The following is a 27969-nucleotide window of genomic DNA, read 5'->3' on the forward strand; positions in this document are numbered from 1 at the left end:
TAAGTTTTGTAAAGCATATCTAGCCACTGTTTTATAAAGTTTTGGAAAGCTTGTCTAACCCAGCAACACTTTTGTAAAATTTTGTAAAGCTAGCAACTGTTGTTATAAAAGAACACATTTGTGGGCATATAATGAACAGATCAATTTTTTAAATAATTGAATTGATTGGAAATTGGAAATTGGAAATGATTAATGATATAATAAATGATATAATATCGGAGTGTTTTTGTTCGACTCTACTTCCAGCTTTCATTTTCAAGTCAAGACAAACGGACAGACATTCATGATCAGTCATCAAGATCATACAGTACATCTACAAAAATCTTACCAGCCATGGATGAGGGATCTCTGGAAGGGGCATCTGAGGAGGTGCAGGAAGTGAACTGTGGATTTCAGCTTTATAGGACGGCTCTGAAATAGCAAACCCAGAAAGCAGAAGCGCAGTTAGCAGATCTAAAGGTTAAAGAGCCAGACCTTTACATAATGACATGCAGGGCCCAGGCAGTAATGTTGATGAGTGTAGAAACATTGCTGTGAGGATTTGATTGCATTCAGCGACAAGAACATTAGTGAGTTCAGGATGTTGGATGATAACCACCCCTATCCACACCTAATCCCCAACTCATTCCAAAAGTATTGGATGCAGCACCATCCATCATTCCACCAGAGAACACAGTTCCACTGCTCCACAGCTCACTGCTGGGGAGCTTTACACCCCTCTAGCTCACGTCTGGCATTAGGCATGATGCCAAAAGGTTCATGTTTATCCTCTCCAGAGAGTCCTGTTCAATTGGCAGGACATCTCTACAGGAAGCAACTTAAAGTAGCTGAATGCATTCATTAGAAAGGGGCGTCCACAAACATTTGAACATATGTCAAGGTCAAGTCAGCAAAAAGTTGTATTTCTAATCGGCTAGCTAGCCTGGGAACTGTCATCACTGAAACAGGACGTAAGGCTTTAAGTATCTGTAGCCTTTCATAACTACATTACTTTTAGGATTAATATAAATTTAATTGATCCTAAAATAAAACCCAGTGGGTCGCCACAAGATATGCTAAATCAAACACCTAAACAATCCTAATATTTCCTGTATATGAATTAATGACTGAATCTTAAAGCATTTGATAAATAAATAATGCTTAGGAACAGTCCTGGACATTTTTCAGTTTTTTACTTCACTCAAGTCTACTAGAAAGCACAAAATATAGCCTCAGTCACAAAGCTGGGTGTTTTGGGCAGCTAACAGCATACACTTACAGTGAGAAATACTTATTTAGTCAAGCAATACCAAACTTCAAGGCAGGGTGGGTTCACAGTGTAATGCTAGTGAATGACTGATAAAAGCAGCAGTTTGAAAGAAAGAAGGAAAGAGTTGCAAATATAGGTTTGCGGAGAGACTGAAGGTGTGGGCGATGTGAGGTAATGGGAGGAAAGTTGAGGTCCAGCAGACTGAGTACACTGAGTAGTTTGAACCTAAGTGAGTGCATTTATAAGGAATGTCCAAGCTAAGAAGTGGGGTAGGGTGAAAAAGGTTCTAGTACTGCCTTCATGTGCTTTTGGAATTATTGCAAATACGATAACCACTGAATATGATGAATGTTCCTCAAAGCTGTAATTACAAACGGGAGTTTTGAAAACCGACTCGCATTTGCATTTTGTGCAACGACTTTATAACTACCACTTTGGAAGTAGAAAATAGGGCTATAAGAGGAGCTTATTGTATAAAGACAGAATCAGAGGGGTGTTCGGCTCAGTTTAGTGAAGTGTTTAACAGTGACCTTTAGCAGACAGGACTCTGTGTAGAATGTTGGAGATCTGTTGTTTCTTCTCTCTCACTGCTGCGGTCAAGTACTCCCTGTCCAGCAGCTCCAAAAAGACCCGCAGCTCCGCCACCAGCTCCTCCATCGCTGTAGAAAACAACACAAAGAGAAACAAACATTAGCAGATAATGACTTAATGACAGACAAAGGGGTTTAATCTATTATATGCAAATATATACCACTTTCCTAATAGTACTGTAACAATGCACTGTAACGATGCATGGACTCATATGTACACGTATAGATGATTCTGCTTTGAGTATAATAGAGTTGCCGTCCATTATTCCATTCTCAGACTTATAAAAAGTGCTTTGATATTATTATTTATAGTTCACTATTGTGCAAACTGTACTTCCAGTCACATTTGTGCATTTTTCCCTCATGGAAATCTGACATATGGCCATATTTGCATATATATCAAAGTGATGGACATATATGTTTTATATTTGTACACAGTAAAATTTGACTATGTCAAACATGTCAAATCAAGGATATTAAAAAACCAAAAATCTCTACTGTCAAGGGAAGGTTGTATTTTATTTTGGAGCATTATTGTGAGAATTTGATTGTATGTTGAACGACCACTGGCCCACATCATGCCCAACTCCCCAACTCAGCCCATCATTCCAGAGAACACAGTTCCAGTGATCCACAGCCCAGTGCTCCGGGGGGTATTTGGACGATACTTTTCTACAGAGACTAGACAAGCTGTGTGTGTGCATTTGCACATCTCTGTCAGCAATGTGTGCAACTCAAAGTACCAAAATGCATTCATTAGAAGAGGTGTCCACAAACTTTTGGACAAGGAAAATAATACTGAGATCTGAGATTCCATGACGTGTTGAATCATTTCTTAAAGAACCATACTGAACTGAATCAGTTATTGTGAGGATATACATACACACATACACACACCCCTGGTATCTTAAGTTGTTTTGCTCATTTTAACCCTTCTAACACATGCTCTTGTTTTATTCCCCTGCTGTACATTTCAGCTGTGCTGTGTTTTGCTCTCTGCCCTGAGATGCTGGCTGGTATCCTGCGAAGGCAGTAAATTATGGGCATCTGCAGGCAGCGTACCTGAGGAATAGCAGCGACTATCAAAAGTGAATTGCAGCCCTGGAAATTCAGTGCTCCATAAAACTGCAGCAATTGGCCCGGGCCGATGCAAACACATAGCTGAGGCTTTACATAAGCCTGAGAGAGCTAGCAGGGGCTGCAGGGCCTTTACTTGTTGATGTAACACAGGGAACAGCACTCAGTGATTAGAGTGCACCATGAAATGAAGTGTAACATAGCAAATTGAGTGTGTCATAGTGGTGAAACACAGACCTTGTATGGCTAAAAAATGTCAAGATTGATTAAGGTGGCTGTGCAAGACTGTAAAACTCTGCCAACCAAGAAGAAGAAGAAGAAAAGTGATTAGCTGTCACGTGAGGTAATGTGGAGTTTCCTAGTACCATAAGAATTACAGATTCTCTTCGTTACGATGGTAAAGAACTGCCTAAACATATGTAAACGTTTTATTATGCAATAATTAAGGAGAATGTACTGAATATAGAATATACTGTGCAATGTTGGCATATTTGCATCAGTGTCAGTGATGCAGAGGTTGGGAGGTTGGTTGGCTGTATGGTTGGCTGGGTAGTTGGATGGTTGGGAGGGTTTTTGTTTACTCTGTTGAGTGGGTGAGGGGTTGGTTGATTGGTTGGTTGGGTGTGAGGTTGGATGAGTTGCTGGTTGGTTGGTTGGTTCTGTGGTTGGTTGGGTGGTTGGGTGTGAAGATGGGTGGGTTGCTGGTTGGTTGGTTGGTTTTGTGGTTGGTTGGTTGGGTGAGGGGTTGGATGGTTGGTTGAGTGTGTGGTTGGTTGGGTAATTGGTTGGTTGGTTGAGTGGGTTGGTAAGTAAGTAGAATGGAAGGCAAATGTACAACTGTCAGAAGGGATAACAACTCTGAGACCTTGAACCAGAGTTCAGGCCCGTTTCTGCTTAAAGCTTGAAGCCCAGACTCCACATGATGAACTGAGGTCGAACTGAGACATAGGACTGACATAGTAGAAGAAGGTGGGGTGATTATGGTGTGCTTTATGATGGAAACAGAGCATTACACTAGAAGGGAACTTCTGATATTCATACTCTGCCATGTCAGAGGTCAGGCCAAGATCAGGAGATACTGAAACTGATAAAATAACATCTCAGTCAATATTATAAAATAAAATAATGTAGCTACAGTGAACGACACAGTAAAGCACAAATACATACAGCAGTGCTCTTTGCCAGGCATTTCATAAATAGCTTCTAACACAATTTCAGTGACAGCAGCCAAACAACGTAAAAAGGGAATAAACATTAAAAGCCAACCAAGCAGACCAAATCACCGCCACAATGAGCGGTGAATAGCACGCACAAATGAGGACCACCTTCAAACGCTTGGGGGCAAATGAATGGGGGAAAAACAGGAGAGAAAACACGCCAGCCTCACACGAAACACTCAGCCTACTACCCATTCTCTCTCACTCACACATGCCTGCCAACACACACTCTCTTGCCCCGACAAAGCCTTGTGTCAACATGATCGAATGCCGAAAGACAGTCTGCGCTGCTTCCAAAAACAGACAGTCCAGCTTCAGAGGAGCAGCGGACATGCCTGGAGCTGAACAACTACGCTGCGTCCAATAAAAGAGGCATTTACACATCTGAGCCAGAAACACAGCGGCGTGTTTCTGTACTGGAGCTGGTTTAAACAGCTGGAAGGTCTGAATGCTGAGTATTGACATCACAACAAGGGGGTAAAATGGGTAGGCCCAAGTCCCTAGACAGCAATGCCACCTATACCTCATGATATTTACCCCTGCAAGAAGGTTTCCTCAAAGAAAACCTTCAGATTGCGCAATCGAAAGGTGTCCCCAAACTTTTGGCAGGCAGCAGACCTAATGTGGAACAAGGCTGAAGGAACCACTGTATCTCTCCTTTTCACACACACTCTCCCTCACACTCCTTTTCTTCCTCTCTCTCTCTCGGCTTACTTCCCTGAGACGAAGATTAGCTTTTCAGTCTAATGTAATCCCAAGTCATTCTGACAGGCCAAGATTTTAAGTCCACACACACACACACACACACACACAGTTGAAAAACAAGAGTGCTACAAACATACACACACACACAAGAACAAGCTTTCTGTTTCCAGTCTCCATATGCAGGAGCTATGTGGATCCCCACAGAAAAGGCACCACTGCTTTTACCAAGCCTGTTGTGGATGATGTGTATATGTAGAAAATGAGAGTGTGTGTATGTGTGTGTGGTCATGGTTTAATACCACCCAGGCAGCTGAAGGGCCACAACAACCCTAATCTTCACCAACATGTATTATCATTTCATCACAGACTCTGTGAGCCTGTGTGTGTGTGTGTGTGTGTGTGTGTGTGTGTGTGTGTGCATCACAGAGACTCTCTCCACTCTGTGAGCCTCATGCTCAGTGAGTGCTCTGTAATGAACTCTTCAGATCCATATGTCCAGGCTGATTTATAGAGCAGTGTATGTAATCAAACATCTTTTACTGGTTAGAAACCCACAGCAAGCTCCTGTAGGAGGATCACTTCCTCTGCAATTTCCCTCTCTCTCTCTCTCTCTCTCTCTCTCTCTCTCCCTCTCTCTCTCTCTTTCTCTCTCTCTCTCTCTCTGTCTTCTATTCTGCTTCACTTATACACTGTAGATTGTTTACTGCCCTTAATTTCTGTATTTTGTTTAGATAAACAGCTACATTTCTAGTCACACTATGTCCAAATGTTTGTGGACACCCCTTCTGATGAATGCGTTCAGCCACTTTATGTGGCACCCACAGCATTCCACAGAGGGCAGAATGTTGGCTAGGTGGCTTCCAGGTGGGTATGGGCTCAGAGTGTGTTTGCAAATACGTTTTTACTGGGACCCAGTTGGGCAGCCCCCATCCTTACAGCCCACCTTAACCTCACACAGGTCCTATCTAGGCCCCATATGCAGTGCACAACACAGATGAGGCCCATGTTTAACCCCTCCTTATCCCATCACTGACCCTGGTGGGCATCTGTATGTTGAAAACGTTCGTTTCCCAGTTGGCCTACCAACTTTTTAATACCACTGATTTTGAAAGAAACAATGCATGAGCCGGTGTCCCAATACTTTTTTTCATATGGTGTTGATAGCAGCATCATAACTGCTCTGGTTGTTTTGAGCTATTTGGGATACTTTTGGGATACAGTGTTAGAAAGCACAGAAGCAAATCTATCTAAGATTACTTAACATCTTCACGCAGTTTGAGGAACATGTGTACTTCTTTAGGTTTGTTTGCATGATGCTACTCAGTGTGTTCAAGCTTCCATAACCTTCCAGATGCTCTACTTGTTAGCTACATTCACTTTGTGGAAACTCCAGTGGAAGACTAGAGAAGTAAACTTCCCATATGGAGTGTAACACTATGGTATGGAGGGTAATGCTACATTTCCAGAACTCCTCCTTTCAAAATACATGTATTTAGTTGAAGCTAAAGGACATAATGTATGTGTTTAAATGTAGCCAATAGCTAGACTACAGTGTTAGCGTAGGAGCGTTAGCTTGTATCTACCACTTTAAGGGCTCCTGCTGTTTAGGCTGTGTCCTGTGTCCTCTCTTTGAAGTCTGATGACAGAGACTTTACACACTGCTCATGTTGACAGAGTGACGGCTGTGATACAGGCCAGAGCCCCAGAATTTACTCTGACATCCAGGACTCATCTAGCACTCAGACACCAGCTATGCAAAGGAATGCTACTGGGTGCCAAAGGTTACAGCTTGGATGGTGCATGGGAGGAAGATAACTGTAAAGCAAATAAAGCTACTATAGTGATTAATGAAAGTCAGCCCTTTGAACACATACAGTGATAATGCAGAGTACCTAAGGCTACGTTCACAGCAGTACTAGTCCCTGTAGAGAAGTACAGCCGATAGACTCAGACAAACATGAACCTAATGCCAGGCATGAGGTAGAGGCCCAGCCCACATGCTTATACATCTTACATGGGTAGAATGTTGGCTAGGTGGGTTCTAGGTGGGCATGGGCTCTGAGTATGTTTGTATATACGATTTTACCGGGCTTCCCAAATGGGCCCCATCGTTACAGCCCACCTAAATCTCACATGGGTCCCATGTAGGCCTCATGTGCAGTGTACAATCTAGATGGGGCCCATGTTTAACCCCTCCTTGTCCCATCACTGACCAGGGTTTGCATTCGTATGTTGGTCAACATGGAACCCATTTCGGTTTCAAATTTGAGCCTCTTTCATATGTGTTATTGATATCCGGTACATATTTCTTTGTGTCTTGCGATTCAGTCTAAACAGCCAGATCAGAATTCATAAGGTTTTTATGTGAGTCCAAGAAGAGGTGAGGAGAAATGGGTCTTATGAAGCATTTCTCTTTTGCACATGCACGTTTGTTTAGCAGAATGAACTGTTCAGACAAATATCACATAAAAGTTACATTCTTAAGAAATAGAATGAACAGCCTGAGGCTACGTTCACATAGGAGGTAAAAGTGGCCAAAATGTTTTTTTGTAATATGTGTGGCAGTGTGAATGGCAAAAAACACACTGAATCTGACATTTTCAGTTCCGCAACTTTCATTTGTGCCATTGAAATCCAATTAATATCCCATGCGTGGCAATGCGACCAGATTCTGGAGATTTACTGTTTGAGTAAATCAACACCGGCAACGGGCACACACCGGCAACTGCTCAAACTCGAGCTTGGTCATTTTCTAAGCAGCTTGTTATTTCTGTGCTCTTTTATTGATTTATTGGTCTTCACCACTTTCTTGGTTGTTCTTCAGATTCTGCAATTCAACTCTGCAAGTGCACATAAACAGTTCGGTAGCACAGTTTTAAATGGGAACAGTACATTCCAACTGACTTAAGCCTGAACAGCACTCTCACATTCTGTAAAGGTTAAAGAAGTTTCTACGAAAGAACGTTAGAATGTGTGAAATGTGCACAGTCAACTATTCAAAAACGAGCCGGACTTCTGAATCTAAGGTGCTGAAAACCGAATGATGTACTGGCAGAATGAGGCAAGCCTTTTGCCTTTTTTGCCAGGAAGGGAACCGAGTTTGTGAGACTGAGCTGCGGCTTGGACAATTAGCCGGCTTTGCTGCCTGGAATTGTCATGGTTACCCTATATACCACCACAGACCAGGACATACCAGTGCAATGACAGCACTCTTATAGCTGCTTCTTCTCTAGGTCATAAAACCTAGTTCCAGAAAAATCTCAGCATGGATCTGGACAGCAGCACTGACCTGTCCAGGCAAATCTACAGGCCCACTGTGTAGCTCCAGTTAGCCTCATTCTAGCAAGAAGACACATCTGTATACATACATCCACCACCTGTACAGTTTATATCTGTGTTCCATGCAGATGCCTGTGTCCAGATGTTGGTGTGGAAGAAGAGAGTGTGTGTGTGTGAGTGTGTGAGCTTGGGTATTTGCGAAATACACCTCAGAGTGAGTGTGACAGCTAAATGACACAGTAAAAGTAAAGAGCAGAGCAGAGTTATAAATAACCAGCAGATGCTCCATTCCTCTGCTAATGATGGACTATAGTAAATCTCCAGATGTGTAGAGAGATACATCAAACAGACCAATGATCATCAATGAGAGGGTATATGCCAATAGCTATGCATCTGTATAGTGGCCTCTATTTGTGTGTGTGTGTGTGTGTGTGTGTGTTTATGTGTGTGTGTGTGTGTGTGTGTGTGTGTGTGTGTGTGTGTGTGTGTGTGTGTGTGTGTGTGAAATTACAGAGCACTAATCTGTAAGCCGCAGTGAGTTGACGGCCGGGGGGTGAGGGGGCAGTGGTTTTAGAATGTTCCTTCTGGGGTAGCTGGGAGACTTCATGGTGCCTTCATAACAGCCTCACTCTCAACCACTCTCATTTCTCTCGCGTTCTCACTTGTTGCTTCTTCACGTCTATGAAAGCTAGCAAAACACTGGACTACACTGGACTATGAGTCATACAGAAGCAAAAGCAAACAGGGTACTGGTGTAGACCTCCCTATTGTGTGTAAATACACAGTATTTGGTGTATATACAAGAACTGCAAGTTCAAGTTCAAGAAGCTTTGCAGTCGTCTCAACCATTTGCAAGTACACCATGAAGCAAAATAATGCATACAAAAGTATTGGGACACCTGCTCATTCATTCTTTCTCCTGAAATCAAGGGTATTAAAAAATATTGTATCCTGCTTTGTTGGAGTAACTGTCTTCCCGTGCACAGGGAAGGCTTTCTACTAGATTTTGCTGTGAAGATTTGATTGCATTCAGCAACAAGAGCATTAGTGAGGTCAGGATGTTGGATGATGACCACCACCACCACCACTATCCAGAGATCACAGTTCCACTGCTCCACAACTCAACGCTCAATTCTCTAGCCTACCCTGTTTAAGTCTGTTCACTCAGCGGGCATCTCTGCCACGCCGCTGGGTAGTGTTATTAGTCACACAAGACTTCTATCTCTATGAATGGAGAGAGGCCAAATTATCTCAGAGTCAGTCAGATCTGTTTCAAAAATATTGTAAAAATTTGTACATGTTGTAAATCACTGATACCTCATGAGTAGTTTACATTTGAGAGTATATATTTAAAATAATTGTAGAAAAATATTCAAAAACAAATCATGGCAGATTTTGAGCTCTGATAAAGCATTGAATCATTTGGAAGAATCAAAAAAGAGTCAAATTATTGTGAGGTTGGAGAATTACACTGCTAATCTGCACTGCGTTTTACCTGTAATCTGATTGAGGGCTGGAAGCACCATATCAGCCCCCATCTTTGGCTGGCTAATGTCTGAAATCTGTCCTCGAGACAGTTCTGCTGTTCTCTCCTTTATTTGATCCTCTTATTGGATAATTAGACCCATTAAAGCTCCACAGGTGGTCTAACCCCCCAACAACAACAATATAACATACCAAATGAATCATAAATGAATAAATAAACTCTAAAACCATCTTCTCTTTCCTTTGGTTAGTAATTATATGATGAACAGTTGCTCTCCAACAAGTGTTGACGTTATGAGGTCGAGAGAAACGAGGGAGAATGAGAAGAAGGAAAGAGATGAAGGGGAAAGAAGTGGTGAGTGCAAGCAAAGAAAGAAGAGAAAGAAGAAAGAATAGAGAGAGAGAGAGAGAGAGAGAGAGAGAGAGAGAGAGAGAGAGAAAGAGAGAGAGGCAGAGGGAGGCAAAGTCAAACAGACTCTGTTTTCTTTTTCTTTTCTCCTCTCCTCGTTTTTGAGCCAGACATTAGCAGAAAGCAAGTGGGGAAGGGGGGGTAAGGGGTTAGGGGGGTTTCTGGGGGACTTTTTTTGGCATGTGAAAGCTTTTAAAAAGCCATCACTGGGGGAAGTCTGTCAGAAAGGGGAGCCCCTAAAATAAAGCCAAATGGGTTAACGGAGCAGCGCCCACATCACACGCACTAATGGAGTGCCAAGTGACACCACGTCCGACCAGGCTGACGATACAGAGAGGGATGGTAATAAATGCCAATAAACACATTAACCACCATTAATGCCTAACACGAGGTCAAAGCAGTGCAGAAGCAGATCCGCATGCAACAACATCCATCCAGACACAAACACAAAGAGACTCTTTACTGCTGTAATCGAGTAACAGCTCCTGATAGGGCTGTTTTAACCCACAATGAGAAAGTAATGCAGGCAGTTTCATTAACAATATAACACAGGTGCTCAGCCATCTACACTAGACATAAACCGACTGAAGCATCTCAGAATGTACAACGTGTCCATCCTTGCGGCAGACGGGCTCCAACATCTGAAGAGCCTGTCAGGCTCCGATACTGTCAGCCAAGATCGGAAAGCTGAGGCTGCAATGGGCACAGGCTCACCAAAACTGGCAGTGGAAGACCAATCATCTCAATTCTCTGCTGAGGTACACAAACAGCATGAATCCATGGACCCGACCTACTTTGTGCCAACAGTCCAGGCTGGTGGAGGGGGTGTTGGTGGGCGCAATGTTTTCTTGGCAGACTCTGGGCTGGTATTGCCAAGCGATGACTGCTCGAATGCTGCAGCCTATTTAAGTACTGCTGCCGACCATGTGCATCCCTTAATGGTCTCAATGACCACAATCTTCTAATGGCCACTTCTAGCACGATAATACACCAAAGCAAGAGTCTTCTAAAATTGGTTTTATGAACCTAACAGTTCAGTGTTCTTCAGTGGCCTTCCCAGTCACCGGATCTGAATCTAATAAGACACCTTTGGGATGTAGTAGAATGGGAGATCTGTAGCATGAAGTATGTCAACAAGGAGCACAATCTCAAAGGAATGTTTCCAGCATCTTGTGGGATCCATTCACTGGATAACTGAGAGTACAGTGTTCTTAATAAAGTGCTGATGGCAAAAGCATTAAAAGTCAATTTTCATAGAGATTAAGGTACTGAGAGTGAACTTTGGACACAACAGATATTTGGTTAAACCAGTAATCAAAGCCTTGCAACTTGCAACAGGCTCTACTGGACTTTGGAATTACACTGTTCATTTAAACCAAGGCGTTTTTCTCTGGCAGGTAAGATGGTTGAGTGCTGTGGACAAATGCAGTGGGCTACAGCAACCCACCAGCTCCTGGCTTGCACTGCAGCTTCATTCACACTGCTCTACACACACACACACACAGAGACACTGCATACAACAATCAGGCTTGCCCTCTGGAACAGACCAAATTGCTGCTCTGGTCTGCGCTACAGCTCCAAACACAATGGGGGTCTGTCATATCTGACCGCGTGCAGGGCAGTCACACACGAGCCAGTTATGGGACACCATGCAGCTGCCCAGCAGCCCACCAATCAGCCGCATCCTGCCTTTGACTGGACAGGGGGGAAGGGGGGAAGAAGTTGTGTTGACATCATTTGGCTGACCCTCGGTTAAAAAGTCAGTTACTAATTAAAAACAAATGAAATTCAATTAGTGGAACTAACTAGAGGTGGCATATTGGTACGGGAACGCCAGAAAATCCGATTCCATCCCTTTAACAAATCAAGCCTGAAACATCACACACTCACACTGTGTAATGTCATGTTGTTAGCATTGTGTTTCTTCCTGTGGGGGTTGTTGAGTGTTTCAGGAGTTTGAGCATGATAGCTTACTTTCAGATGCGTATCCTAAAACGGAATTCCACTCCTATACTTCACCATTTCTGATCATTAAACCATTAAAAGAGACGTTTCATGTGAAGTTTCCCCCTGTAGAAAACCTTGCAGGCTCAGAACTGTTCACAGTGGTGGTGAATGGAGTCTGACGTTTCCATTTAGTTTAACACCACAAAAGAGTGCAGAAAGCTATTACCTAAAGTATTTACTATAAATTAGCTGACGTTCTAGGTATTGTTTTATGATAGTGCCTGGATCCTGTTCCCATCACTGTAAAGACATTAGCCCTGAATGTTCCTCCACAAGTTTCATACCAATACACTCCAAATGACTCCAAATTTACATCCCAACCATTGAATTATGCCCAATTTCTGAAAGATCAGTGGAATCTCTACTTAATAGACAACCTAGTTTAAAACAGCTCATTTTAAAAGTTTAAGGATGAAATATTGGATATGTATCTCTAACATTGTGCAAATACTCAAAAGTCAAGTCAAGAATTAAGAAAGTGTCATCTCTAACACTCACTAATTAGTACCAGTGAGCTTTGTAGACTAATCCAGGTCAAGCTATGTTTGATCTTAATAATATTTCAATTAAAAGTTTGTAGAATTAACACTGAAGGCTTCACAACAAGCTCAAGCTTCAGAGCTATGTGTTGTCACTGTCCCTCACAAACCCTGTATACTTGTTGACAGTTCGAAACTGACAGCAGTTCTTTACACAATAAGGACCAATAGAAATGCTCCAGAATGCCTTGGAATAAAAAAAATAATTTACCCAAGAGCAACAACATACAACTAGTAAGAGCAGACTGCACCAAGGCTCCAGCCCAAACACTGAGTACTCAAGGCAAAATGATCAGCAAAATAATCAGCAAAATAGAAAGAAGCCAACAACTCAATGGGATAATTGATAAATCCTCAAATGTGCATGTCTTCATTTCCCAATTTCCTGTCTGACCTATAAAACAGGTTACAATGAACTGAGCCACTGTGAGCACTCCACGAGAAACGCAAGAGAAAATCTGACTCATGGAGTGGACTCGCAAACTCACCGGCTGCCCACTTCCTCAGGAACAGCAGAGCGGGAATTTGAGAGAATTTTTTTTTTTACACATTTTCTTTAAAATAACCCAATAACTTCATACAGGGTCTTTCCTGTATCTGGACATTAAGACACCATGGTGAAAGAAAGGCTAGGCCTACATAGCAGAAACAGCTCCTATGAGTGTGTGTGGAGATCATTCTGGAGCAGCACACACTCCTCAGCCCACTCAGCCAAATCAGAACCATATGCAGCTTATGCTTCAAGTCAACGTGCGCCAGACACACTACAGGCCAGCCCATGCAAACCCAGCCTCTGCTCTGTTCTTTACATTTACTTACTTATTCATGCTTTAATTCACTTTAATCCACTAGAAGGTCATTCAGTAAGAAGGTCTGGATGCTGACAGACGGACACTCACCCCTTGAGGCGAACAAGATAGGGTCACTCCGCATGTTGAAGGCAAAAGCATCTAACAGTGGTGTGGCCCACAGCTGCCGAGCTTCATTAAAATCTGGCCCTCCTTCCAGCAGCAGGCAGCACAGCCACGTCTGTGTGTGTGTGTGTGTGTGTGTGTGTGAGTGTATGTGTTCCCTCTCTCACTGCACTGAAGTCTGTGGACCGGCAAAGGGCTCCGTTTCCTCTAAAAAGCTTTCCCCCTGCACTCGTCTCCTCCTCCTTCTCCTCCTCCTCCTTCTCCCTTTCTTCCTGCCACTTCGTGCCTGTTGCTCAAACACAGTAGATGTTTGTTTGCTGGCGTCTGCAGGCTTTTAGGCTTTCAGGCTTCTGCGATTCTGACGCGTGGTCAACTGATCTGACCCTCTTTGAGAGTGCAGACTGCAATGAGAAGTCTGTAAAGTCTCTCGCTTTCTTCCCTCTCCTCTTCTGTTCTGCAGGCACTGCTGGATGAAAAGTGAGACCTCCCCTTCCCCCTTCTTCTCTCCGCCCCGCAGCCGCTGCTCTTCCAGATGCTTTGTGAGCGTGTGTTTGCTTTTGGACTTTTTTTTCAGGCCTGAAATTGATTGACTATGTAAGAATATCGGGATCAAAATAGCCTTGATTTTGTTAAAGGTGTTTTTTACAGAAGCACTTTACAAACTCTTTCACTTGTTTTTAAAGTGGTATGGAACCCCTCTGCTTTTTCATTACTAAGGGTAAGGTGGGGTTTAGAGCCTCAGAAAGGTCATTGCAATTGCATATTGTCCACTGTACCTTTAGTTTTCAATGGATGTCAATGTAAAAATAAATACAAATATATTTTAGAGCATTTCTATTGGTCCATGCATCAGGAAATTAAGATTGGAATATGTCAAAAAGTCAACGGCCAGGCCAGCTCCACTAACTGCCTTGTTTGGCAGGAACACACCTAAACAAAGGAATGGGATGCCATTATAAATGCGGGAGGGAATGTGGGACAGGGCCAGCAGATCATTACCATATATTTTGCTTATGTCCTTCCATTCAGTCTTACTCAGAAAAGGTAGCACAAGTAATTTCAGAAATTCTAGACTTGGCTTCTGACTCTTAATTTACTTCTTTTTTACCTTGTCCAAAATTAAAGTCACACCTACTTGTAGAAGCATGAAAGAAGCAATTACAAAATGTTGGCTGAATAGTGCACCCCCCCCCCCCCTCCCCGACAGACACCTCTTCACAGAGATGGTTAATTACTTTCACTGAATGGAAATAATAACCTTTTCCTTGAGATTACAGACAGAGAAAGGATTAAAGTACTGGAGGAAGTGGTCTAGGTTCGTATCCCATTTGCCTTCAAATAGAGAATACTGAACTTCCTGTGTGTGGAAAAATGTGTTGTTTTTTTCCTCCTAACTAAGCAATGACTGTATACCTGGATGTGTAAAGAATTCTGCACCTGCACTGCTGCCTCTATAAGACCTCATGCAATGTTTCTTACTGTTCTAAAAAGCTAACAAAAAAAATTAAGTTTAAAAAAGTGAAACACGGAAAAATGAGAGATACAAGGTTTTTGCTTGACATGTTATGTATATACAGTACTGTAAGCTATTAGTGTTTTAACCTAATGTTAGTAACCATGCTGCCTTAGATTTGTATGTTTATTGAATAAACAACAAATAATTAGTTGATTGGAAGAGACTGATTCTTGTACTGTAACTCTGTAACTCAACATTTTAAGGCAGTCTGGAAACGACTTATCTTATAATGCAGCACTGCACTGTTAGCTTAGCTTAGCTGTTATCTTATCTTAGCTCTTATCTTAGCTTTTAGCTGTTAGCTAAGAGTGGTTTTCTTAGATGCCTTCTCAGCCCAGATTAGGGCTGCGCCTAATGATTTATAATATACATATGTGTGTGTGTGTGTGTGTGTGTGTGTGTGTGTGTGTGTGTGTGTGTGTGTGTGCTTGAAATAATTTAACCATAATAATAAAACAAAATTCATATGTCTTAATATTTCAATAATTTATTTAATCATCTCTGATAAACATATTATGCACTTCAGGGCATCATTCTGCAACACAAAATAACTCATTTTATGTCACAGCAACCCTTTACCTGAGATGGAGTGTCAATATTTTTACATAAAAACTGGACTTAAAATCTAATTTCATCACTGGAGTAATAAGAGGTCATTTAATGCACAGGCATTTTGTATGCAAAGGGACCTGGTCAAATTTGCAGGAAGAGAAGAAAGAGAGCAACGCTTCAGCCAAAACAGATATGGCTCGAAAATAAATACCTCTGCATAAACCAACATCTCACGCCTCATTGCAACAAGGATATGCAGTTCCTATCCAACTGTGATGAGATTACAAAGTGAGGTCTAACGTTATTCTGATCATAATCAACGATAGAGCTCTAATAGCTCGTCTCTTACCACTCCACACAGCATATCTAATCTGAAACTGAAGGAACACACTCCGTATTGACTTTATTAGAAACCCCTGAACTGTACTTGGCCCTGGCCACATTATGAGCTCATACTGTTACACTCCACTGTGCAGATGTACAGACTGCAGCCCATCTGTCAGCCCTCTCTACATACAATTAGATACTCTCCTCTATTGCTATTAGTTTAGGTCAGTTTTTCACCATATGACCTCTGTTGACCAGATAGTATTTAAACCACCTTACACTATATGGGCAAAAATATTGGGACACCTGCTCATCCATTGTTTATTCTGAAATTAAGGGAATTAAAAAAGAGTTTGTTGGATTTTGCTGCCTCTTCTGTCCAGGGAAGAAGGCTTTCTACTATATTTTGGAGCATTGCTGTGAGGATTTGACTGCAGTCAGTGACAAGAGTGTTAGTGAGTTCAGGGTGTTGGATGGATGATCACCTCCTCACATCATCCCAAAGGTATTGAATGGAGCACCATCCATAATTCCAGAGTATTACACAGTATTACTGCTCCACAGTTCAAATTCATGCAAATCCTATTATATTGGCAATACTTTTCTACAAAGATGTGTGTATGTGCATTTGCACATCTGTGTCAACAATGGGTGCAAATTAAAGTAGCTGAATGCATTTGTTAGAAGGGGTGTCCACAAATATGTAGACATATAGTGTATCCTGATATTTGACAACATCAGCCCAAAGCTGGTGGGCAGTCAGGGTATTTTCTAATTTGAGGGCGTAATGTAATCACATGGACTAAGGTGCTTCCACTATGATCTGAGGATCGCTGGGTTGAAAAAAACTCGGAACTGACTTGTTTCACATGACTACAATTGTGATTATATCAACACTGCGTCAATACAAATCATCCTCATTCCAAAAACAAATTCCTCCTCATCAGCTGAACCGCCTTAATTGAATTTGCAAAACATTGTTAGTTGTTGTCAAAATGATGCAGAGTTGCTCTGACCTACAGGGTAAAGTCACTCCCTGAAAGAGCTCAGAGGAACAGAGTGTTAAAAACACTGAGAGGAGGAGAACGCTCCATTTCTACATTGTTACAGGATCCCAAAGAAAAACAACTATCACACAAACCCTTTTTCACTCCCTTAACTGGGCAGATTCAATTGAGACACATGGTTTGGGTTGTGCACAACACTAGCCTTGTTTCTCATGAGCGGACTAAAAGAAAGAGTGGAGAGTCGGGTCACGTTGCTGCATTAAACCAAATCCTCAGGGTCAGGATAACCCTTACAACAACGTGTGGTCATGAGAGACCAGAGACACAATAAGCCAAATACAGAGAGAGACAATGCGTTAGGAGGGGACGGGTCTGTAGCGCAGAGAATCAACCTCTAACCATGACACCAGCTGTGTCCAAAAAACATGAAATATGAGCCCAGGACTAAGTCATCCAGAGCCCAGACTGTACACACACACACACACACACACACACACATACACATCAGAGTGAGAAAGTGACAATGACATAAATGGGACAGACAACCAGATAGACAGACAGGCAGGCAAGACAGAAAGACAGATAGCTATAGATACATAGATAGACAGACATATATAGATAGACAGACAGACAGACAGACAGACAAATACAAAGACAGACAGATATATATAGATAGACAGACAAACAGACAGATAGATAGATAGATAGATAGATAGACAGATAGATAGACAGACAGACAGACAAATACATAGACAGACAGATTAACAGACAGACAGATAGATAGACAGACAGATTAACAGACAGACGGACAGACAGACAGACAGACAGATAAATAGATAGAGACAAAGACAGACAAATACATAGACAGACAGCTAGATAGATACATAGATAGATAGACAGACATTCATACAGACAGAAAAACAGACAGGCAGACAGACCTACAGACAGTATTGACTCTCTACCTCTCTCAGCTCTGTTTGTGGAGTTTCTCTTTAAAAGCAGTGAACAACTCAGGGACCCCGTCCAGTCCTCACACCACCTGCACGCGACTTGAGAAGGGTGGGCTTGTGTTGGAGCAGAGGGGGCTGAGGGGGGTCAGCTTTAAACAAACTCTGCTCTAATGAAGCATTAAGGCGTGTGGCTGCTGCCTCACACACTCACTGTTTCACACAGGCTTTTGAGGCCAAAGTCCGCTCGGGTCTGGCTCAGCATGTGAATTTCAAACACACACGTTTTCTTCTTCTTTCTTCTGGGTTTAGTGAGAATGAGGCTCCATAACTCTTGTGTTGTCTGTGGGGTGTGTGATTCTGTGTTCCTGAAGATTTATTGTAGGCACAGAGGGAGAGGACTGTGTGTTCCTAACAGTTCAGTGCACTGGAGGGCCTGGCATTTTGAACTAAAAGAATGCGTGATTAAAGGAGACCATTAAACGTATTAGTGAACAGTGAGTAGAAATAATTCATGTGCTTCTGGTAAAGAGCCCTACAGCTGTTTAAAACAGATGTATACACTATGTGGACACAAGTATTGGGACACCGGCCCATTCAATGTTTCGTGGAAATCAAGGGGATGAAAACAATGTATTCTGCTTTTTTTGTAAGCTTCTGTAAGCATTTGATTGCATTCAATGAAAAGACAGTTAGAGAGGTCAGGATATTGGATGATCACCTCCCCACCTCATCCCCAACTCCCTAAAGTCTCCAAAAAGTATTCAATTGAGCACCATCATTACAGAGAATACAGTTTGAATGCTCCACAGCTCAATGCTGGGTTTTTTATACCCCTTTAGCCCACGCCTGCCATTAGGCATTAGGTGCCAATAGGTTCTCTACAGCGACTAGACAAGCTGTGGCAGTAATAGGTGCAATGTAAAGAGCTGAATCCATTCATTAGAAAGGATGTCCACAAACATTTGGACATATAGTGTATTTTACAAATTCTTGCTGTAATCACTGAAACAACCCATAAATAATGTAATTTTTAATAATAATAAATCACAAACAGAAATGCTAAAATAGTGATGACTGTTCTGGAGTCTGTTCTGGGGAGTCTTCCTAGAATCAGACAGCAGTTTTTCCTTTTTTATCAAAGGCCTGCAGATACCACACACTACCACAGATAAAACACTACATCTCCCACACATGTGCTGGATTAAGACACAATACACACACACAAACACACTGTAGGATTACCTTACACCGACAGGAAGCATGTATCATAACAGAAACCTCAGGATCTGGTAGAGACAGTTACTAACAAGAGCCATTCCTCATGGCACTGACCTGGTGACCTCATCATCATTACATTACGACTCACAGCCTATTCCCAAGTCCTCAGGATAGCATAATTCATCATACAGCTATTACTGAATCATAGTTTCAGTCAGTTAATTATGAAAGGACAAGCTAGAGATGGGGCAGCAATTATAAGACAGCAAGGCCATCACGAATTTAGTATGTAAAATGGCAAGTGAGGTGGAAGGGGAGGGGCTTATGTTAAGCATGCAAATCAATCTGAAAATCAATCCTGGCGACAGAGACATGGGCGGCTAAGGCTCATTGAGGTGATCCGTGGAGGCCCCACCTCACAACTTACAGGACTTAAAAGATCTGCTGCTAACGTCTTGATGCCAGATACCACAGGACATCTTCAGAGGTCTCGTGGAGTCATTGCCTTAAAGGGTCAGAGCTCTTTTGGTGGCACAAGGGGGACCTACTCAATATTAAAAGGAATTATATTTAAAAGCATGTGCCCCCCTGTTTGCAGCTATACCAATCTCTGCTCTAAGTGTTCCTAAAGGAAATGTGGATGTGACGTGGTGGATGAGAAGGTCTGGCTCGCAACTCATGTTCACATTCATTGTAAAGATGCTCAGTGGGGTTGAGGTCAGGCCTCTGTGAAGGGCACTGGAGTTCCTCTCTTCATGGTCCTCGCTTTGTGCATGGGGGCCCAGTCATGCTGGAACCGGAAAGCAAAACCTGTAACTACAAAGTTGGAATTACATGATTGTGTAAAATGTCTTTGTGTGCTGTAGCATTCACATTATCCTTCTCTAACTAAGGGGCTCAGCTCAAACCCTGAAAAACAGTCCCACTATGCCTCCCCCCACCAGACTTTACTGTTGACACTGGCAGGCAGTGTCCTACTGGCATCCGCCAAGCCAAGATTCCTCCATGACAATGATGATAACTAGAAAATAAAGTGAGATCAATCCAGAGGACACCTTTTCACACCTCCACAGTCAGGCAGTGTTGTGCTTTACACCATTCCAGCTGTAACTTGGCATTGCAGATAGCTGCTTGGCCACGGAAACGCATTTCTATAGTGAGTGATGCAACAGCGGACAGCTTCACGGCCGAGCTGTTCTTGTTCTGATAAGCATTGATTTCACAATAATATCAAAGTTAAGAGAGCCAGATATAACAGGGCAGACATTTCACATGAAATTTCACAACTGACTTGTAGCAAGCTATCAGAGTGCCACATTTAGAGTCACTGAGCTGTTCAGTACGACCTATTCTACTGCCAATGTACTGGATGGTTTGACTGATTTCATTTACATATGAGCACACCTGAAATCAGTAAGGAAGGATGTCCAAATACTTTTGGCCATACAGTGTTCATAATAACCCAATGTACTATTTAGTTTCCTTGCATTGACAAATGTATCATATCAGGTTACCATCAAATTGTGTGGACTTCAAATTTAAATGTTGAGCATTGTAGCACCCCTAGTGGCCTCATCAATTAAGTGCACAAGCTAGTTACAGGAGTTACATGTCCAGTGTTCAAAATCACAGGAGTTCACCCCCCTTTTCCAACTTATCAAAGTATAATGACCTCTGAATTAAGCCATTGACACCTCCTGAAGGCTCAACAGTAAAGTCACCCTCATCCAAGCTCACCTAACAGGACTTTCTCACAACCTTGATAACACCATAATCATATTTTTTTTTGCTGTGTAAGACGTCCCACATTGTTCAAGATATCAACTCCACTCCATCTCCAGAGTGGTCGGTCTGATTCTGTGTGGTTCCAGCTTCTTTACAGCTTTTTGCTTTTGGATATATGGTTTACATGTAGCAACAGACTTTTATGGACTTTTTCCCATAGGAATTAATAGGGACCAAAAGTTTGGGGCCCCTGTTTGTCACAACCATACAAATTCACTAGAAAAACTGCACCAACCACATAAGGCGACCACCCTTGGCGACACCATTCTAATCACCTGGGAAACCATAGCAACCACATAGCAACACCATAGCAACCTGCAAGCAATACCATCATAAGCAACCACCTAGCAAAAAGAGTTTCACCCTTTTGACTAAGTAGCAACAGCCTAGCAACTGCCTGGAACGGGAAACCACTTTAGCTGCACAACCATTCTGTGCTGGAAATGCAATTTTCTAGGTAACTACTGCTTACAGTAATGTCAATGATCATTTCCATTAATGAGCATTGCTGCTGTACATGGTGAGATAAGGGCTCTGGACTAATGACGCATAATTTGACACCAGAACTGACTTCATGAAGCTGGAGCACATACGGACGTGTAGCGGTATATAGGCCTGGCTCTTATCCAGAGCACTCAGGCCTGGAAGGAAGGAGGAAGAGAAGAAAGTAAGGAGCACGCAAAACTAGGTCAGGGCTAGAGTGTGCATGACATTGCATCAACACATATTTCTCTCGTGTTAAACACTGGCTAAGCGTTAAGATGTGTTTGGGCTGGGTAGCGCGCACACACACACACACACACACACACATCCACATATGTGCACCAATCTCTGGAAGCCCAGCAAAGTATTACACAGGACTGTTCAGAGTCAGTTCTCACAGACTTACTGTAAGTGGTTAGGCAGATTCTGTCTCCACACATCAGACCATCTGCTGAGCCACAATTAAGCACAGTTAAGCTGATGTATCAATGAAGAGCTTACATTAAAAACACCTGTGAGCAGCATGAGTCACTCCCTGAGCAGTTCAAGTCACTCACACACATACACATACACACACACACACACACCATAAATTGAAACACTGAGATGGCAGGCCGAATGGAAACTCCAATGAATGGTTGTATGCTAACTTCCCCGCACACTGTTTTACACATTTCCCTTAAGCACCTCAGAGCAGCTCCTTCGCTTTCTCTCTACCACTTCCTCTCTTTTTGCAACCCATCCATCCTTCCACTGATCCATCCATTTCCTTTCCTCTTTTCTTTCTCCTCCCGTCACGCTAACGGCCCCACGCGTCCACGCCCAAGCAGCAGGCACAGCCTCACCAGTACCAGCTGCTCACGTCCAAACAGCTACAGACGGGCAGCGGGGAGGACAGCCCAGCAGGATCATCAGTCAACACACACACACACAAATGCGTGTTTGTATTTATACAATATCAGGACGTTGGGTCATACAAATTCTACAAAATCATCCATTATTAAAATAACTGACTTTCTCTCTCTCTCTCCCTCTCTCACACCCAGCTTCTCTAGTCCCTGTAGAGAAGTACTGCCAATAGAATAGGACTCTCAGGAGCAGATAAACATGAACCTATTAGCACCATGCCTGATGCCAGGCATGGGCTAGAGGGGTGTTCTCTGGGCCTCTGGAAGGATGGTGCTTTACCCAGTACTTTTGGGATGAGTTGCAGAGATGGGGATGAGGTGGGCTGGTGATCATCCAAAATCCTGACTCTGTCACTGTCACTGAATGCAGTCAAATCCTCACAGCCAGCAATGCTCTGAAATCTAGTAGAAAGCCAGTTACTCCAAGAAAAGCCGGATGCAGTCTTTTTTTAATACCCTTGATTTAGAAAGAAACAAGATTTGTAAACTCTTTTGTCCAGATTGTGGGTATCTGCATACTTATATGTCCTACATGTAAGTCCTACAAAGTCGTTTTGGTCCTGAAGACGTATGATAAACACACACACACACACACACACAGTCCCACTCCACCATCTGGCCAGGCAGTAGCAGTGGCCCCGTGGTCCGTTATGGCTCCAGTCAGCTGCGAGCCACAAAGGGGGCAGGGCAGAGAAAGAAAGAAGGAGGAGGGGGGGTTAAAATACAATTAGGAAAGCAATCTGCCCTCATACAAGATGCATAAGCTTAGAGGCAGGAAGCCTCCATCTTTCCTCATCCTTTCCCAGACATCCACAAACAAAATCCTACCCAACTGCATTTCCTCTGCTCTCAGTGGACTGGAGGCAGGAGCACTGAGTGGGTCCAGACCTATATGGACCGCTAACAGGCCTCTAATTACAGACAATTCAACAGGAACTCACGCGGTGACTTCATACACAGCTCATATACGACAGTTCCTCTAATGTGTCAACAACGAACACTGGCTCAGAGGCAGTTCTGTACAGAGTGTGTGATTAGCTTGTTTGCTAATTAAAGAAAGTAATGCTTCAATGACAGGCCAAATACAACACCCACACATAACACACACACACACACACACACACACACACACACACAGTGACATCCCTGAACTTGGCCTAGTGAAGTACTACACACACACTCCTATTATACAGACACACATATACAGGGCACTTGTAACAACACTCTTGGGGAGATGCTATATTTCAGCAGGCGGAAATAGCAAAGTTCATGTGCAGCCATCAGTAACCCGCCGGGGTCTGCAAGAGGGCAGTTAGCCACCAAGGGGCTATGCGAGAATATAGGGAGAGAGAGAGAGACAGACCAGAGCTGGAGGAGAGAGTAAGCCTAAGAAAGACTGAAAGGGTGAAGATCTGAAAATGTGGAGATGAAAGAGTCTGTTTTGGAGCATTACAATCTATTCTAATCAATAATAAAAATTATATACATAAATAAAATATACAAAAATTATATTTTCCCATGGAACCCCTGGGGATATATGTAATAAAACCCTGGGGTCAAAAATTCACATCCATTCAACAGCTGAAAGGCCACCTCTGCTAACTGTCCATCTGTACAGCCACCCTAATATCTAGCAGATATTACAGTCAAGAGAGAGAGAGAGACTGGGGGACAGAGTGGATGCGGTGGGGGGTAGGGGGACACAGAAAGAGCGGATGGAGAAAGAAAGGGTTAAAGAGAGGGGTGATGTGTGTGTGGGAAAAAGAGAGAGGAAGAAAGACAAAAAGAGAGGAAAAAGAGAAAGAGAGAGGAGAGAAAAGTGTGGAAGAGGAAGATGACAGAGAGGGAGAAGAGAGAGAGAGTGAAGAGAGAGAGAGAAAAGTGAAATGTGTATGGGGGAGGAAAGAGAGAGAGAGAGAAAGAGAGGAAAAAACTGAGGAAGAGAGACAGATAGAGAGAGAAGAAACAGTGGAGAGAGAGAGAAAGAGAGAGAGAGAGAGAGAGAGAAAAGAGAAATGTGCGGAAATAGAGGGAGAAAGAGAGAGAGAGAGAGAGAGAGAGAGAGAGAGAGAGAGAGAGAGAGAGAGAAGAGACAAGAAGAAAAGAAGAAAAAAAGAGAGAGAAAGAAAAGATGGAAGAGAGAGAGTGGAAAGAGTGAAAAAAAAGAGAGAGCAAGAAAGAGAGGGAGAGAGGAAAAATAGAATGTGTGTGTATGTGTGTGTGTGTTTGAGAGAGGTCGAGAAAGTGCATGTGTGGGAAAGAGAGAGAGATACAGATCATCCATACTGAACATCTGTGCAGCTTCAGCAGGGACAGAAACAACAAATAGAGGAGCCGTCCCCACAATGCGTGAAAAAGAGGGAGGAGGAAGAGGAGGAGACTTATGATAACCAATCACTGTGTTTGGGAGATAATGCTGACGTTCCTTTCTCTCTCCCTCACACACACACACACACTGACAGCTCATCCCTGTCACCCTCTCATTAATGTAGGAAGGGCGTTTATTGGCTGACTGATGATCTTACAGGGTTTTCTGTCTCTCTGCTGTGGGCTGGGTGTGTTAGCCTGAGTTTGAAAAAATAGGATTCAGAGTTTTGGCCAAAAATGGATTATAAACATGGCAGGGCCTCGCAAAGACCGTTGAGTTATTTACTGCATATGGCTTACAGTAAAATCCCCCTGCATTTGAGTGGATAAGCTTAACTATGATCTAAAGTGAAGACCTCTCAGAGTGTTTACAACAAATCCACAAGCCTCCAGAGACCACCATGACCCTCCAGTAGACAGCACCAAACCAGCCCTGCTGGAAAACTGTGAATGACTGGTTCATACTGTCTAAGTAAAAGGTCACACACTATGACCACCACCACCACCCCTAACTCCACATAAGTTCACACACAGGGGATGTAGACTTTGTTAAGACACTCCATGGATCAAAGAAACCATCTGTCCACATGGAAGACGACATTACGTAATTCAACATAACACAGCATGGCAATGGCAAGACTTGAGAGACAGTCCATGACATGGAAACAGCAGTGGGCAGGTGTGAGTGCTACGGATACTGCAGCTCAAGTCTACCTTCTCAGAGGCCAATTATGTTCTATTAGTCTCCACAAACGGCTTTGCTCACATCTCCTGATGACAGGGCTAACGCTTAGGCCAGAAGTCTTCAAATTCTGACCTTGAATTCAGTTTCTGATCCTGGACTTTGCTGCCTTTACTGGGTAGAATACTAGGAGGACAAATGGTTATGGTCTTTATTACAAAATACAGGATGTGAAAAACGGACTCATGGTCTGGATTCGTAGAGCTCTGGCTTACAGGGTCAAGCCACTCTGAGAGAGAGAGCTCCACTCTGTAACCGTTGATAATCTACAAATTGATCTGAAATTGTTGACAAACTCAGTGGCAAATCTTTCTACTTTTTATGTCCCAGGTTCGCACTGTTAGTGATACCATTACATTACATAGTATTCTGGGTATCCAGACATCATGGAAACATGTCCACAGCTAGAAGATGGACTGAGTCAGATAGTACTGACTATATGACTAATTTAATGAGACACAAATAGATAGAAGTGCTGATAAACTGTATAACATCTTGGATTTTTAACTTGGGGTGGAGACAGTCTCTCGACTTTCCTAGTAAGAAGTAAGAAGACTTGTGGGGGAGTTGCAGTTGAAATTTTCTACTTGAAACTCAGAAATTCAGTATAACATTAAGAAGTTGTTAAGAAGTAATCATAAATGTAGGGGTGTCCTAACTTTTGCCCACATAAAATTGCATTTCTATTAATTTTATTCAGTATTTTGCTTAAATAAGTCATAAAACAATAAACAAAAATAATAAAACAATCCTGAAATGTCATCACAGGACCCACTATTATGGAATAGTGCTTCCTCACAAAGGCTGTGACGTATTTTTTATTTCTGTCTAATTTTGACCCTATTTTCTTCATAGTTTGGAAGGCCAATTACCCAACCCTGTTTGTGTAAACTCCCCCTACTAGCAATACCCCAACACTAGGTGGGTGAAGACTAGAACATGCTTCCTCTGACATATGTGAAGCCATGTATATCACCTTCATCTCTTAATATTGTTTAAATGAAGATCAAATGTCTGTGTGTTTAAATAACTTTAAAAAATAAACGCTTCTTATGAGGTGTTCTAAGTCCACTGGTCATGCTCACATAATGTATTATATATATATATATATATATATATATATATATATATATATATATATATATATATATATATATATAATGCTTCTCATGAGGTGTTCTAAGTCCACTGGTCATGCTCACATAATGTATTATATATATATATATATAAACAAGGAGATTCTGTAGGATCAGGTGGTGTTTGTGGTGCAGTGTGTAGCACAGTTAACAAGGTGTGCTAGTGACTTCTTAGGACAAAGACAACAGTGTTACTCCAACTCTGCCCAACATATTGGAGAAAGACTCCACCTTTCAAAGTGGCAACCCACCAGTGGATCTGAGTCCAACACCATCCTACAATGTATGCGTGTGAGAATTTTAACGGCTGTGGTTGTATGGAGAGCAGGAGACGGAGCTTCCAGACAGACGTTTCTAGAACGTTCTCTAGGGATCACACACTAAAGCCTTGGCCCAGTTCTAAACAGTTCCACACCCTGTTGAGCCAAAAGGAAAACAAGACCCAAACAGCCCACTGCCAGGCTAGATCTATGACTTACTAACTACAATTGAAGTGTACACACACACACACACACACACACACACACACACGCATTTTTTTAAAAACCCCACCATGGTACATCTGAAGCATGAAGCTCAGAGAGAACTTCAAAGCATCTCGAAGTCCATAAACTAGCCCCCATTCAAAACTCATAGAGCGCAAAGAACAACACCCAAACACACCGAGCTCAGTGATACCATCTAAAGGCAACATTGTATAGGTCAGATATACCGATTCCTACAGTACACATCAGCATAAACTCTTCAGTCGTCTCTCTCCCATTTGGCTCTGTATGAATATTAGGCAAGATGATTTACATAAATAAGTCAATCAGGAATTCAAGACATTCATGAAATGTTTCCAGAGAAGAAGCGGTTTGGCAAAAAATGGCCGTCGCAAATCCAGTCCGCACTAAGCAGCACAACAGCTTCTTTATAGCTCGTGAAGCATCTACCAGTCTCAGGAAGGCTCAGCAGGAGTGTGTACTGTGTATGTGTGTGTGTGTGTGTGTGTGTATGTGAAGAGACAGAAAATGTTTAGCATGCATGTTTAGCTTTGAAACGTCAGGGTTGAAGGACACACCCACTACACAATACCTTTGAAAAGCCTAGCACAGACACATTACAGTTATCTACATTATATGGGCAAAAGTATTGGGACACCTGTTCATTTATTGTTTCTTCTGAGATCATGGGTATTAAAAAAGGTGGGTCCTGTAGTGACTCTCTCTACTGTCCAGGGAAGGCGTTCTACTAGATTTGGAGCAAGTGTGTTAGTGAGGTCAGGATGTTGGATGATCAGCACCCTACCTCATCCCAATCTACTCCCCACCTCGTCCCAAAAGTATTGGATGGAGCTCCATCCATCATTGCAGAGAACACAGTTCCACTGCTCCACAGCTCAATGCTGGGGGGCTTTATACCCCTCTAGCCCAGGCCTGGCATTAGGCATGGTGCCAATAAGTTCTCATTTGTCTGCTCCAGAGAGTCCTATTCTAGTGGCAGTACATTTGCCCATCTGTGTGTC

The 27969-nt window shown here is 42.7% G+C and overlaps 1 protein-coding gene across 3 annotated transcripts in view; it reads right to left on the reverse strand.

The window, feature by feature from the left end:
- afap1 (actin filament associated protein 1) overlaps nucleotides 1–27969 on the reverse strand; it is an 80626-nt gene that overhangs the window by 41477 nt on the left and 11180 nt on the right. The window contains exons 1-3 of one of the 3 annotated variants that reach the window (XM_072667572.1): nucleotides 13457–13664; nucleotides 1780–1908; nucleotides 329–411 (exon numbers count right to left, since the gene is read on the reverse strand). In XM_072667572.1, the coding sequence (XP_072523673.1) occupies nucleotides 329–411; nucleotides 1780–1908; nucleotides 13457–13490 (246 nt within the window). In that variant the 5' untranslated portion in view covers nucleotides 13491–13664. Of the gene's footprint in view, nucleotides 1–328; nucleotides 412–1779; nucleotides 1909–13456; nucleotides 13665–27969 lie in introns of those variants that run through there. The other 2 variants (XM_072667570.1, XM_072667571.1) reach the window with 2 other exon arrangements.

Source organism: Salminus brasiliensis, chromosome 22 (assembly GCF_030463535.1).
Source record: "Salminus brasiliensis chromosome 22, fSalBra1.hap2, whole genome shotgun sequence".
Taxonomy (NCBI): domain Eukaryota; kingdom Metazoa; phylum Chordata; class Actinopteri; order Characiformes; family Bryconidae; genus Salminus; species Salminus brasiliensis.